Here is a 13,146-nt window from a genome sequence, read left to right on the forward strand (position 1 = left end):
GTTGCATTGTATTGTACTGCATTGCACTGCATTGAATTGAATTGTCCTGCCTCGTCTCGTATCGTATCGTATAGTATCGTATTGTATTGTATTGTATTGCATTGCATCGATTTATGATGTATTGTATGTCTCCTCCATGACTGGCGAACAGATTGTGACTCCAGGTCAAGTGGGGAGGGTGTGGGAGAGTTCTGGTGAGTGTAGGATTCGATCTCTACACCTTAGGTATATCTCTTCCCCTAGGCGGACGCGTTACCGCTTGGACACAACTCAACAAATGCGTACAAATACAAAAAAATAGAGACACATTTTAATCGAGGAAACGTCCGTGAAATACAAACCAAAAAAAGTTCAGTATAAGTCAGTATACAAAATCAGCATAGAAAATACTATTTGCGGTACTTTTTTTTTTTACGAACAAACGATATTTACACCAGTTACTTTATCCTTCATTCTGTTACATACACGCGATAAAAACTCAGTTTTGGATATTTTTCCTGTCTACATCAAACACCAAACAAATTTAGTAGAAGCTTTAGTAAAATAATCTATACGTTTTGGTTTACCTGACATACACAATAAGTACACGCCAATATGAAGCTACACAAAATCTAATGAAATGATATATCGAAGGTCATGGGGAACAAATTTTGCTTCTGGAGTTACATTGATAAATATGTTTTTTGTTGTTGTTGTTTTCTTTTCTTTCTTTTACATTATAGTAAGACTTTAATACTCATTGATTGAAACATTAAAGGGATATATAAAGGAGAAAAGCAACAACAAGCATTAACTGTTAATCTTTAAATTAGAATGAGAATACATACACATGGCTTTGTTTTGCTGAGTACTTATAACTGATTGAGTAATGGTAATAATAACAATAATGATAACGTTGAGACGAAGGAGAAGACAGAGAAGATGAAGTTCAGTTCAGTAAAGTTCACAGTTCAGATGCTCAAGGAGGCATCACTGCATTCTGACAATTCCATATACGCTACACCACATCTGCTAAGCAGATGCCTGATCAGCAATTTAATCCAAAGCGCTTAGTCAGGCCTTTATGGAAAATAAAATAAATTAAGATTGAGATAATAATGATAAGAAAAATGATGATGATGGTTATAATGATTGTGGCACCTCTTTTGGGGACAGGTAAACAAAACATCAAACTCTGCAAGTGCAGTGGAATGATATCATACATCGTCAAACGGGTTGGTCAAGGAAAAGCACCAAGAACATTGCAACTTCGAGGAGACAAATACACAAACAAAAAGATAGGAAGAAAACTTAGTTCCTTGGAACAGTTCATTGCAACTGAAACAGTTAAGCTGCAGTATTCAAAATTTAAAAATGTTGGAATGAATTATGCTGTCCAGCTTAAATGAACTCAAGCTTCTGACACAAAGCCAAATGTTTGAACATTTGATTTCTTGATTTTGACAGAGGGGAAAATACTGATACCAGCATATCAACAATCGAGAGAGGGACGAGGCTGAGAAGAGAAAATGAGAGGAACAAAAAAAATATCGTGACGCTTTTCACTGTAAGTTTTAAGTTTGTTATGAAAATTCCGGGGCTGTAATGAGGGTAGTCATTTTTGTACATAGTTACCGCGAATAGAAGTCGTGACCAATTTTCGGTGGTTTTCGATTCTGTTCATTGGGTTTCGATACAGATTCGGTCGTTACAGTCATGTGCAGTCATCGTGCGATGTCGAAATGTTCGTGTACGGAGACACGCTTATCCAGTTCGCACTGATTAGAGAGATGTACTGTCTGATTGTTTCGTGTAGTGATCAGTAGACGTGCATCACGACTCATCGACAGGTGTTGGTTCGTGAACCATGACGTGAGTGTTTTCTCAAAGGGTGGATTACACGTGGCGTGGCATTTTCTCTCTCACACCACACTACAAAAATAGTGCACAAAAGTTGGTGTAAAAGCATGTCCCGGAATGGAGGCTACTAACATTACAAAAGAACTTTTTCAGCCTGTTCATTCACTGAAGGCACTGTCCTCGATGGACGCCGGGTCAGTCTCCTGTGTGGGAGGGGCAATGGGGTCTGTGTCCTCCCCCGGGGGTGTGGTGGTGCTGACGTCTGGGATCATGACCAGGTGGGGGTTGGGCGGGCGGGTGAGGGTGGAGGTGGCATGAGGGGGGGCTCTGGACTGTGTCATGGCGCCCCAGGGTTCCTGGTACTGCACTGCGTTCTCGTACAGCCGTCTGACGTCTGTGGTAAAAAAGTGAAATTGGTGGGTACATGGGTGTTTGGGCGGATGGAAGTATGGATCCATGTATAAATGCATGGATGGACAGTCAGATGGATGGCTAATTATTTCGTAAGACTGTTGGTCAATCGGTTCTGGAGTGAGAGAGTGAGTGATTAGGTGGTTAGATTGTTATTTAGTTACCTAGTAAGTCAGTCAATCAGTCAGTTAGCTCATTAGTTAGTTTCCCATCATCGTCGTCATTGTCAGTGCTGTCATCATCTTTCTCATCATAGCTGTCATTGTGGATATTATAATCGTCATCATTCTGTTCATCGTGATGGTGGCGGTTGTACCTTTCGTGTCCAAGGTGAGGGAGGTGGCCGGCAGAGTGTTGAAGGGCCGCTGGTAGTTCATCACCAGCCGCTGTCCCCCACCAGGAACGTCGGGCGCCGCCAGGCTGGGGGCAGGGGAGGTGGGGGTGTGATGGGACAGCGTGCCCATGCCCCCCATCCCTCCCATCAAACCCATCTCCATCCCCGTCCCTCCTCTACCCCCTGCCCCCACTGCCAGTGCGGCCTGCGTGGTGTAGTGGAAGCTTTTGTCCGTGACCGCGCTCCGGATAGAGGTGCTGTCCGGGTCGACAGCCGAGTTCCTCTTCTCTGTAAATCATCGGTAGCAAGGTGATGGAAAGGGATATGTGAAAGGGTCGAGTTCAAGGGGTGAACATGACAGAGTAAATGGAGGTGGGAAATGGAAATGATGTGTAGAAAGGGCGAGTTGAACGGGATGGGTGGAAACGGCGAGTGGAAGGTTGAGTAGGACGAGTGGACGGACTGACTGAGAGTGAGGCGAATGAACGGTGGACAGACGGCAGGGGAGAGTGAAAGGGGTGAACGGGAAGGGGTGAGTTGAAGGGGTGAATATGAGAGAGTGAATGGAAGCGTGGAATGGAGATGATGTGTGAAAGGTGAGAGAGGGAAGAGGGGTGGATGAAAGCGGAGAGTGAAAGGGGCGAGTGTGAAGCTGTGAGTGGGAAAGTGGCGAGTGGAATGTGACACGTGAAAGGGGTGAAGCAGTAATATTGCTATGACCTTAGCCGCTACTGTAACTTCACCGTCGCCTCGTTTCGCAGTTCCGAAAAATTAAACACACCATGGCGCGTGCACGCGCACACGTCACACACACACACACACACACACACACACACACACACACACACACACACACACACACACACACACACACAGGAGACAGCCAGACAGACAGACAAACAGAGAGGCAGACAGAACTGAGTGAGACAGATGGAACGACGGAACGAAACGTTACATCAAGAGGGTAATGAGATTTGGATAATGTGCTTGTCTCCATGCGGCTCTCAGGGCAAATAGAAGTGGAGAAAAAGTCAAAACTTTCACACAGCAACACTATCCAAATAACGTACACATGAACAAAACATAAGAACTAATATCTATGCACAATACACTAAAAGCCATGGATAAACATTTGGGTCACTAGATCAGGTGGGTATAGACTGAAGAGGGCACGGAAGAAAGAAAGAGACAGACAGACAGATGGATAGAGCGGGGAGAGAGGAATAAAACATACCAACGATCGAAATTATTGTGGATGGTGATGGGCATTCAACACAACCAAACATGTTTTCATTAGATAAGCGCAATATGTGTGTTTTTGAAAACAGAGATACTTTTAAAGGTGTTGACCTTGGAAGAGGCACTGTAACCTTTGGGGCAACTGGTTAATGTCATACAGTGAACAATAGAGGGACAGACAGACAGAGTTCACTTCAGTTCTGTTACTCAAGGAGGCGTCACTGCGTTCGGGCAAATCCATACACGCTACACCACATCTGCTAAGCAGATGCCTGACCAGCCGCGTAACCCAGCTTAGTCAGGCCTTGAGAAAAAAAAGCGCATAATGGATGCATTACTGAATGAATGGATACATAAATACACAAATAATTAAATAAACAAATCAATAGATGAATAGATAAATGCATAAGAAATGAATAAATAAATGGAAAAAAAGAAGATAAGCAGATAGCAAAATGAAATAAAATGCAGGAAAAGAAAAAAAAAAATAGATAAATAAAATGAAAACAGAAAAACAGATAGACATAGCGAGAAACAATGAGAGACAGACAGACAGGCAGAGAAAGAGACCGAGAGACAGACAGACAGACAGACAGGCAGAGAGAGAGAGATTACGTTTCCAGAAGACCAATCCCAGCACAACGAAGAAGATCACCGCGATGATCAAGGCAACGACTACGACGATGAACAAGACGCTTGAAACACCGCTACTCTCTCCTGACACACACACACACACACACACACACACACACACACACACACACACACACACACACACACACACACACATTAATTCCCAGTCTTCGAATCATCGGCCAGATGGCACTGGCAACACAATAATCCAAAGGGCGAGTTCTCTGTTGCCACAAAATTATTTCCAACCAGAACTGGCAAAATACATATATGAATGCTTTAAAGTTCGCAGTCCATAACTATGCCTTATGGAATATCCTGCATGTGCTCACAACTTATTGCTTTTACTTTTTGTTTGCTTGTTGTGTTTAGTTTATAGTGTCCATAATTCCTATGATGGTTTTACGACAAATTAAATGAGTTCTGAGTTCACACACACACACACACACACACACACACACACACACACACACACACACACACACACACACACACAGGCGATAGAGACGACACTCTGGACATTTGTATTCTGCTTCATTATTGTTCTTTGTTGTTGTTGTTGTTGTTTGTTTGTTTGTTCTGGGGGAAAGGAAGCAGCCTATAACAAACTATATGCGAGAACGAAATGTGCAAGCAAGTCACAAAGGACGACGCTTTTACCAACAAAACGACCTTGTGGGTGAATGAGTACAGTGTAAAGCTTTAATGATTGTAAAAAAAAAAAAAAAAAAAAACAACAAAAAAAAAAACAACAACCAGACGTTCTGTGCCTTGAATTGTATCTTAAAACTCAATATATTGGATGATTGAGATCCGTTTCAGTGGTATTATTTCCCATGATACATTCAGAATTATGTCACATAACTTTTTTTCTTTGGTTCTTGCAGATGTAAACACCATGTAATTTCTAAACTAAGCACAGCAGGTTACTATTTCAGTTAGAAATGACTAGTTTGCTGCTGTATTCAGTACGTAAATTTGTAATGTAAAATAGCCAATGATTAGAGAATAGACCTTGAAGACATAGCAGTTAAATGATTGTTAGCCCACGCACTGCTCATCGACGGTTAATTTTGTCTTTCTTTGAAATCCACTGTAATTGTGATTGGTATATTTGGACATAGCCAGTCCATAGCAAAAAAAAAAAAAAAGAAAAAAAAAGAAAAAAAGTAATCTGCTTCTACTACTCCCTTGACTATTGCTACAACAGCTACTGCTGGTATTGCAGCTGACAAAAAATAACAATTATTTCATCATTATGCACAAACATATTAAGAAAACATGCGGAATAAAAGTTCAACGCACGCATAGAAATGTGCTCACCGTCTGAAGTTGCAACGTTGGGTTTTTCCTCAGTTTCAGTTTCCGGCGTTGCTACACGTCACAGAAAAAAGGAAGATCTCAAACACGAATATATTACAAGATAAGCATGCGCAAAAATGTATCGTGCACATAATGGATATACGCACACACGCATGCACACCCTCATATATGCATACACACAGGTACGCAGGCACACACACACACACACACACACACACACACACACATCTCTCTCTCTCTCTCTCTCTCTCTCTCTCTCTCTCTCTCTCTCCTAGTATGTATGTATCTATCTATATGTGTCCGTTTATATCTATGTGTATCCGTTTATATATCTATCGATCTTTTCTTCTTCATTTCTTTCTGTCTTTCTTTATTATTTAGAAACAGAGAAACCACACTTTTTCTGTATTCAAAAAATCTTCGTCGCGTTCGAAAAATGGAAAAAAAGATGCAGGCAAGGACATCAAGAATGATGAAACACGAGACAAGACATATTTTATTATTGAGAGAGACCAAAACAATTCCAGTACACGTCACTTCCATTTTATATCTGTACATTTTGTTAATCTTTGTGCCAGCTGATGAAACACAACTGGTTTGAGGTTATGCACATATCAGAAGCAAACTTAGCTCTTGTTTAGTTGTATCATTAATGATTTGAAGTAATCAATGCGAAAATCATTGGAACATGTTAATTAATGCTACACTTACGACTTGCGCCCGGAACTACTGGTGTTGTTGATGACACTGCACAAACACAACCAGAATAAACAGGAAACGACAGGGAATTGGCGAACATAATAGAAAATAAAATCTGGTGATTACATCGTTTATATGCATGGATGGATAGATTGATCGATGATTTTACTATCTATCTATCTATCTATCTATCTATCCATCTATCCATCTATCTATCTAGCTATCTACCTATCTGTATGTCTGTCTGTCTGTCTGTCTGCCAATGTATGTGTTTAGACCTATTTATCTGTCTGTCAGTGGAAAACAGAAAATGTGGAAGACAACCAAAAAATGTATAACTGACATGCAATTACATTTAACAGTAACAATTCAATAATGATAATAATAATCAGGTGTGTGTGTGTGTGGGGGGTGTGTGTGTGTGTGTGTGTGTGTGTGTGTGTGTGTGTGTGTGTGTGTGTGTGTGTGTGTGTGTGTGTGTGTGTGTGTGTGCGCACTTGTATGTTCCTGTACGGTCAGAATCTTTCGGACAATACGCATGCACTTCTGGGCAATCTCACCTTCTTTTGTTATGCTGAGGGCATAACATTGTTTTTTCAAATCAGATTCCTCCTCTTGAGCTATAACACATGTGTAGTTTCTGTGTTCCCATTCCTTAAGATCTGTCACCAACACCTTGACAACCCGAACAGAATCAGACCCCAAGTCGCAGGCAGCGAATTTCTCTGTCTTTGTGATGCACTCTTTTTTCTCTGAAAGAGTGACCAGTTTTTCAGGATTTCCCGACGTCCTCGTCTCGTCAATAGTCACGCTGTAGAGGTCTTCAGTGCGAGCCCTGCACTCCAGTGCCACGACGTGCGTTCCGTCAAGCGTGGTCTCTTGGAACACTGCAAAACAGTTACTGACCTCGTTTTCATCAGCAGGTTACAGTAATATTAACTATTGTAATGACAGCAACATCTTTTTTCTGCTGCCTGTACATCTGCATGGCGAAACATCTACAGCTAAAATTGGATAAGTACGGGATGCGTTCTGCGACCAGAGATGGCTTCAAGTGCATGGAGTGAGTTAGGGAATTCAAAGTCTTTACATTTTACTGACATATCTGAGGGCCATGAATATAGCAGTGAATTCAGCCATAGGCAGAGCCGTCATCAGGGATATGTTCTGAGAAGAAGAAGTTTTAGTGAGGACGAAACCTCGGCAGAGGCCACACCCTCCACGGACTTCGAACCATCGGGAAAGATTTTGAGGGAGTTTGGAAAAGACCGACAAATTTCAGCATAGAAAATGACATGTGAGGGGCCACAGGACTGATTCCTGAACGGACCGAGATTTTTACCCCCTCCCCAACCCCCCCCCCACCCCCTCCTTCAACCACCGCACAACCCCACAACCCTTCTCCATTAGACCATGAGTAGTGATTAAGGCACTGGTCATTCAGGTGAGACATAAACCGAGTTCCCGTTTGCAATGCCCTTTGCGCACGAGACACCCACAGTAACATCAGCGTTGCCCCTGGAAAAAGATATGAAGAAAAATCTACTTTGATAGTAATTTAGACACACTGGCAGACACAAATAAAAAAAAGGGGGGGACGGGAGGGAGGGACGGGGGTGGCGGGGGGAGGGGGGGGAGGGGGACAACATTGCACTGTGCTGACCCGCCCTCCACGGGATGGGAAACCCATATTTTAATGCAGAGAGACTTGTTGTGATAAAACAGCAATAGAAATGCATTTTTATTACAATATCAAAAAGCGCAGTACACTTCGGTACACATCGAATTCAATACAGTGCATAGCGATACGATACAATACAATGTGATTTAATGCAACGCCAAATAAAACTCAGTACAATGGCTGATGCACTGGTCGGGACAGGCATTGTTTTAGTCATTTGACTTCCTTAGCGTCCTCATCTGTTCAGGAAGTTGATTCCCTTAGGTTTCGCACATTTCTTCCTGCTGTTCTTTGTATACATGTCAAGTGAGATGTGTTTTATCGGAAAAGCATATCAAGTGAGATGTCTTTTATGGGAAAAGGGAATTTCTATTAGATTGTGTCTTTTGTTTCCTAAGGACGTTTCTTTCTTTCTTTTTTTCTGTGTCTTTTCTTTCATTTTCCGGGCAGGTTAGTGGAGGGGGCAAGCTCTGGGCCAGCCGTGAATAACTGTCAGGGACTGCTGGGGCTGGACAGATCGACTGGCCTGAAATCATCCCCTTTCTTCAGGTTTAATCCAGCGATCTAATAACAAGAAAGGGAGACGTTCAGGGTCAGTCCTCATTACCCACACTTCTCTGATTGCACCCAGACAGAAGCTTCTTCTTCTTCTTGTTCGTTCGTGGGCTGCATCTCCCACGTTCACTCGTATGAACACGAGTGGGCTTTCACGTGTATGAACGTTTTTACCCCCACCCCCACCCCACCCCATGCAGGCAGCCATATTCCTCCGCTTTCGGTGGTGTGCATGCTGGGTATGTTCTTGTTTCCATAACCCACCGAACGCTGACATAGATTACAGGATCTCTAACGTGCGCACTTGATCTTCTGCTTGCGTATACACACGAAGGGAAGTTCAAGCACAAACGGGTCTACACATATGTTGACCTGGGAGATAAAAAAACAAACAAAAACAATTATACCGTTTACACACCAGGCACCGTAACCGAGATTGGAGCTCGGGACCCTCAGATTGAAAGTCCAATTCTTCTCGGCTATTGCACACGTCTGACAGAAGCCAAAGTTGGAAAGTCATGTTGTAACAGCCTGTATTGAAGCTCCTTACAACTATAACGTGGCAAGAGTGAGGGAAAGGGGTATAGGTCAGGGCTACGCTGAACTGTCACTTCTCTACATCACTATGTGGTTGAAGTAAAGAGAGTCGCTCTGGATTACCTTGTACTACCCTCCGCTTCTCATCACTCCGGGGATGGTGATGTTGTTGGGGGTGGGAGGGGGGGTGAGGGGGGGCGATACCTTTCAGCTAGCTTGCATCGACTCCGCAGCCTCTGTCCACATTACAAAGTTGTGAGAACAAGGGCAAGGCTAACTCTCAGCGAGCTTGTACTGAAGCCCTCCGTCCCTCCACGTTACAACATGATAGAACTAAGGATAGAGAAGGTGGTAGCTGTCAGCTTGCACTGGTCTCAATCCCCTCCCAGCTACCATGTGGAAGAAGGGAGAGGACGACCTTCTGGATTAGCTTGTACTGACCTCGCTCCACACTACAACGCGGTGGACAGAATAGGCGAGGGTGTGTTTGTTGGAGGCTCTGGACTTTTGCCATCTGGACGTTCACTGTAGGGACTATCACCACCTTCATCACCCCTTCCTATCACCCTGAGGCCAACCTGGTCTCGCTTGGGTTACAAACGGGTTGACAGAGAAAGGAAAAAAATATGTATACCAAAGACAAAACAAATGTATAAATAAATGAGTAAATAAATAGAATAAATACATAAATAAATAAACAGATGAATAAATAAATAAATAAATAAATAAATCTTCAAAGTTTGGAAGCGGGTGCAGGGACGAGGTCGTATCAAGCTGATGATACACCTCCTCTACAAGAAGCAGCGTAGGCCTCAGTCAAGAGGAACAGGGCTGGGATGGACCGGGTTTCGTTCTCTCCAGGCCAGTCAAGCCTTGCCTGAATGCTCCCTTCCCTCTGCACTGGAAGTTATGTCCACTAACTGGGAGAGGGAGGTCACTTGAAACCCTGCCAAATTTACCCACAACGGTCATTTCACAAAAGCTATACCTCCAAGCCCCCTAACTCGCCCAGTCACCTTTCTTTCACACCAGAACATGGCGGAGGCATGGGGGTGGGTGGGTGAGGGGGTGGTGGTGGTAGATTTTGTCTAGCTTGTGCTAACACACTTCCTGAAAGAATACACCTTTTTTTTTGCATTGAAGGTTATATTTCATATATAGAAATCTCTTTATCATCTTTACCTAGCATGCTTTATTTTAGGGGTGGTGGTGGTAAGGGAAGCGGCTGAAGGGAGTAAAATCCGTCAGTCAATTCTGACTTGTCAAAGGGGTCATCCCAGGAAAGCCTACAAAGATTCCGCATTATAATTATGGACCAGCTAGATTTGACCCCCGGGGTAAAAATCGGCGGGGTTACGAACAGGCTGCTGCTACACCAAGAACGGACCCTGGCTTCCTGGTCGGTCTCTCCACCACGCCCACCAGCGCTCCACCAGTGTGACTGTCGCCATACACCAGTTTCGGTTTTCCTTGTTCATCGTTGTCGTGTTTATTGAGCTCACTCGGTGTGACTCACTCGGTCAAAATCTTGTCCTGATATGGCTTTTCGCGGTCGGCTTTCTGTGAGTCTTACTGATCTAATCGGAATTGAAGAAACTGTCTATGTACGTGTGTTAGGTAGGCCGAGCATGCTATACAGTAATCAATGAACTCCAGCCTGTTATTGAGAACAGTCACATTTTCTTTCGTGTTTGTGTTCGCTTTGCAAACTTCTGCGAGCGGGCAAACATCGTGAAATTCTTTACACGTTAATGTCATTCCGAGGCAAGTGAATACGCAAACAAAAAAACAACCCCGTATAAGTCAAACCACAGCAGAGTATATGATTAACTTCCTTGCTTGTTCATCGGTATTCTCAGTTAAACAGAGAAAAACGTTTTGAAAAACATGGTATTATTCCCTTGTGCTTAGCAATTGTGATTTAAGGAGGTTGAACATGAAAGAGGGTGAAAGTCACATAAATACGGGCTAAAGTTCATGGTTTGGTTCCAGGTGCCATAACTCTCCCGGGAGGGAGGGGGGTCAAGGGGGGGGGGGGGGGGGGGGGGGGGGGCGTGATTATACGCACGTGCCTAAACCACTTGGGAGTAAACCCAGACCAATCCCCCAGCCCCCACCCCCATGGTCCAAAATCACTGCCCTCCCCCCTCCCCCGCACCCCCGCCCCCCGCCCCCTTACCCGCCCTCCCCTGGAAAATTCTTCGATTGTTTTAAACGGCATACATACTAATTCAAATACATAGCAATTAAATTTATGGAGAGTGATTCTGGACCCAAAAACAAGCCTGCTCAAAGCTCTCTTAGCACTGTACGATCATCTACAGCACTAACGCTAAAAAGGAAAATATCTACTCGTCGAAATCCGTGAAAACCCAAGTTCATCTTCAGAAACTACGAATTTGTCCCTCTTATGATTGCATCGGTGTATAAATTCAGAAACTGGAAAAAAGAAAAGAAAAGTAAAACCTCTTCTTACGATTCTCGTGATGAAATCATGAGAGTGATGAAACCAGGAGCATGCTTCGTGCCTAGATAGATAGATAGATAGATAGATACAGATAGATAGATAGACAGACAAATACACACGATTGTCTGAAAAACATCACACACGTTTTGCTTTAGACATCTCAAAACCATCATTGCAATGGGAAGAAATAAGGTTATGGTTGAAATAACCATCGTTGTACATTTTTGAAAACACTCAACGACCAGTAACTGCCGCATTTATTTTGACCCCCCAGACCCCCAACCCCAAATCCCTCCTTATTACTTTATCTGTTGTTTTTTTGTTCTTTTTGGGGGGTTTTTGGTTTTGTTTTGTTTTTGTTTTTGTTCTTTTTGTTATTTTTTGTTTTAATTTTTCTTTGTTTTTGTGCCAAAGCAAAATAAGTTTATCTCGGTGTACGTCTCGATTTCTTTTCATCTCACGCTTTCTGGCTGATTCGTGAACATGGAATAAATATTATGTTGACGCAGAAAATGTTCCGCTTTGATGATTTTCTCATCGCAGAATAAAACAAACCCATATATCTGAAATAAATTAATCTGGTAATGAATAGCGGCGGCACCCAACAATTAACTGCATAAAACGATAAATAAATAAATTGATAAATGAATAGATAAATCACACACACACACACACACACACACACACACACACACACACACACACACACACACACACACACACACACACACACACACACCTTGAGTGGTGGTCTGCACGCTAGTCATTCGGATGAGATGATAAACCGAGATCCCGTGTACAGCATGTACTTAGCGCACATAAAATAGCCCACGGCAACAAAAGGGTTGTTCCTGGCAAAATTCTGTAGAAAAATCCACTCCGATAGGAAAAATAAATAAAACTGCACGCAGGGGAAAAAATTAAAAAGGGTGGCGCTGTAGTGTAGCGACGCACTCTCCCTGGGGAGAGCAGCCCGAATTTCACACAGAGAAATCTGTTGTGATAAAAAGAAATACATACATACATACATACATATACATATATATATATATATATATATATATATATATATATATATATATATATATATGTATATATATATATATATATATATATATATATATATATATATATATATATATCATCTGTCATCTTACCTGTTTCGTCCGGACGACATTCAGAACAACAGCCCCACTGCCACCACAGACCCTGCAGCAGCAGCAACATCCACAGACACACACCGTGCCACTTCTTCTTCTTCTTCTTCTCCATCGTCACTGCTGCTGGGTGTCACCAGTGCACTGTTTGTCCCAGAGAGTGTTGGGTGCGCGTCCCCTCTCGGGCCTCTAGACGGGTTCCAATCCGATCAGGAAGTTTCAAAATTGGCGGCGGAGCACTTGACTTATGGGGCAGCGTTTGTGTCAGCTA

General features: G+C 43.0%; 1 protein-coding gene across 2 annotated transcripts; it reads right to left on the reverse strand.

Annotated features, from left to right (window-relative positions):
- Positions 1-297: 297 nt before the first annotated feature.
- On the reverse strand, positions 298-13,050 carry LOC143297571 (uncharacterized). 2 transcript variants are annotated; one of them, XM_076609956.1, is made up of 7 exons: positions 12,876-13,050; positions 7,039-7,365; positions 6,491-6,526; positions 5,780-5,830; positions 4,439-4,540; positions 2,567-2,872; positions 298-2,233 (listed from the first exon to the last, which is right to left on the reverse strand). In XM_076609956.1, exons 1-7 carry the CDS (start codon positions 12,988-12,990, stop codon positions 1,998-2,000), a joined length of 1,173 nt encoding a protein of 390 aa, XP_076466071.1. In that variant the 5' UTR covers positions 12,991-13,050; the 3' UTR covers positions 298-1,997. The 2 variants fall into 2 exon arrangements, with proteins under 2 accessions (XP_076466071.1, XP_076466073.1); XM_076609958.1 differs by lacking the exon at positions 6,491-6,526.
- Positions 13,051-13,146: the final 96 nt, after the last annotated feature.

The sequence above is a fragment of the Babylonia areolata genome, chromosome 23 (assembly GCF_041734735.1).
Source record: "Babylonia areolata isolate BAREFJ2019XMU chromosome 23, ASM4173473v1, whole genome shotgun sequence".
Classification (NCBI taxonomy): domain Eukaryota; kingdom Metazoa; phylum Mollusca; class Gastropoda; order Neogastropoda; family Buccinidae; genus Babylonia; species Babylonia areolata.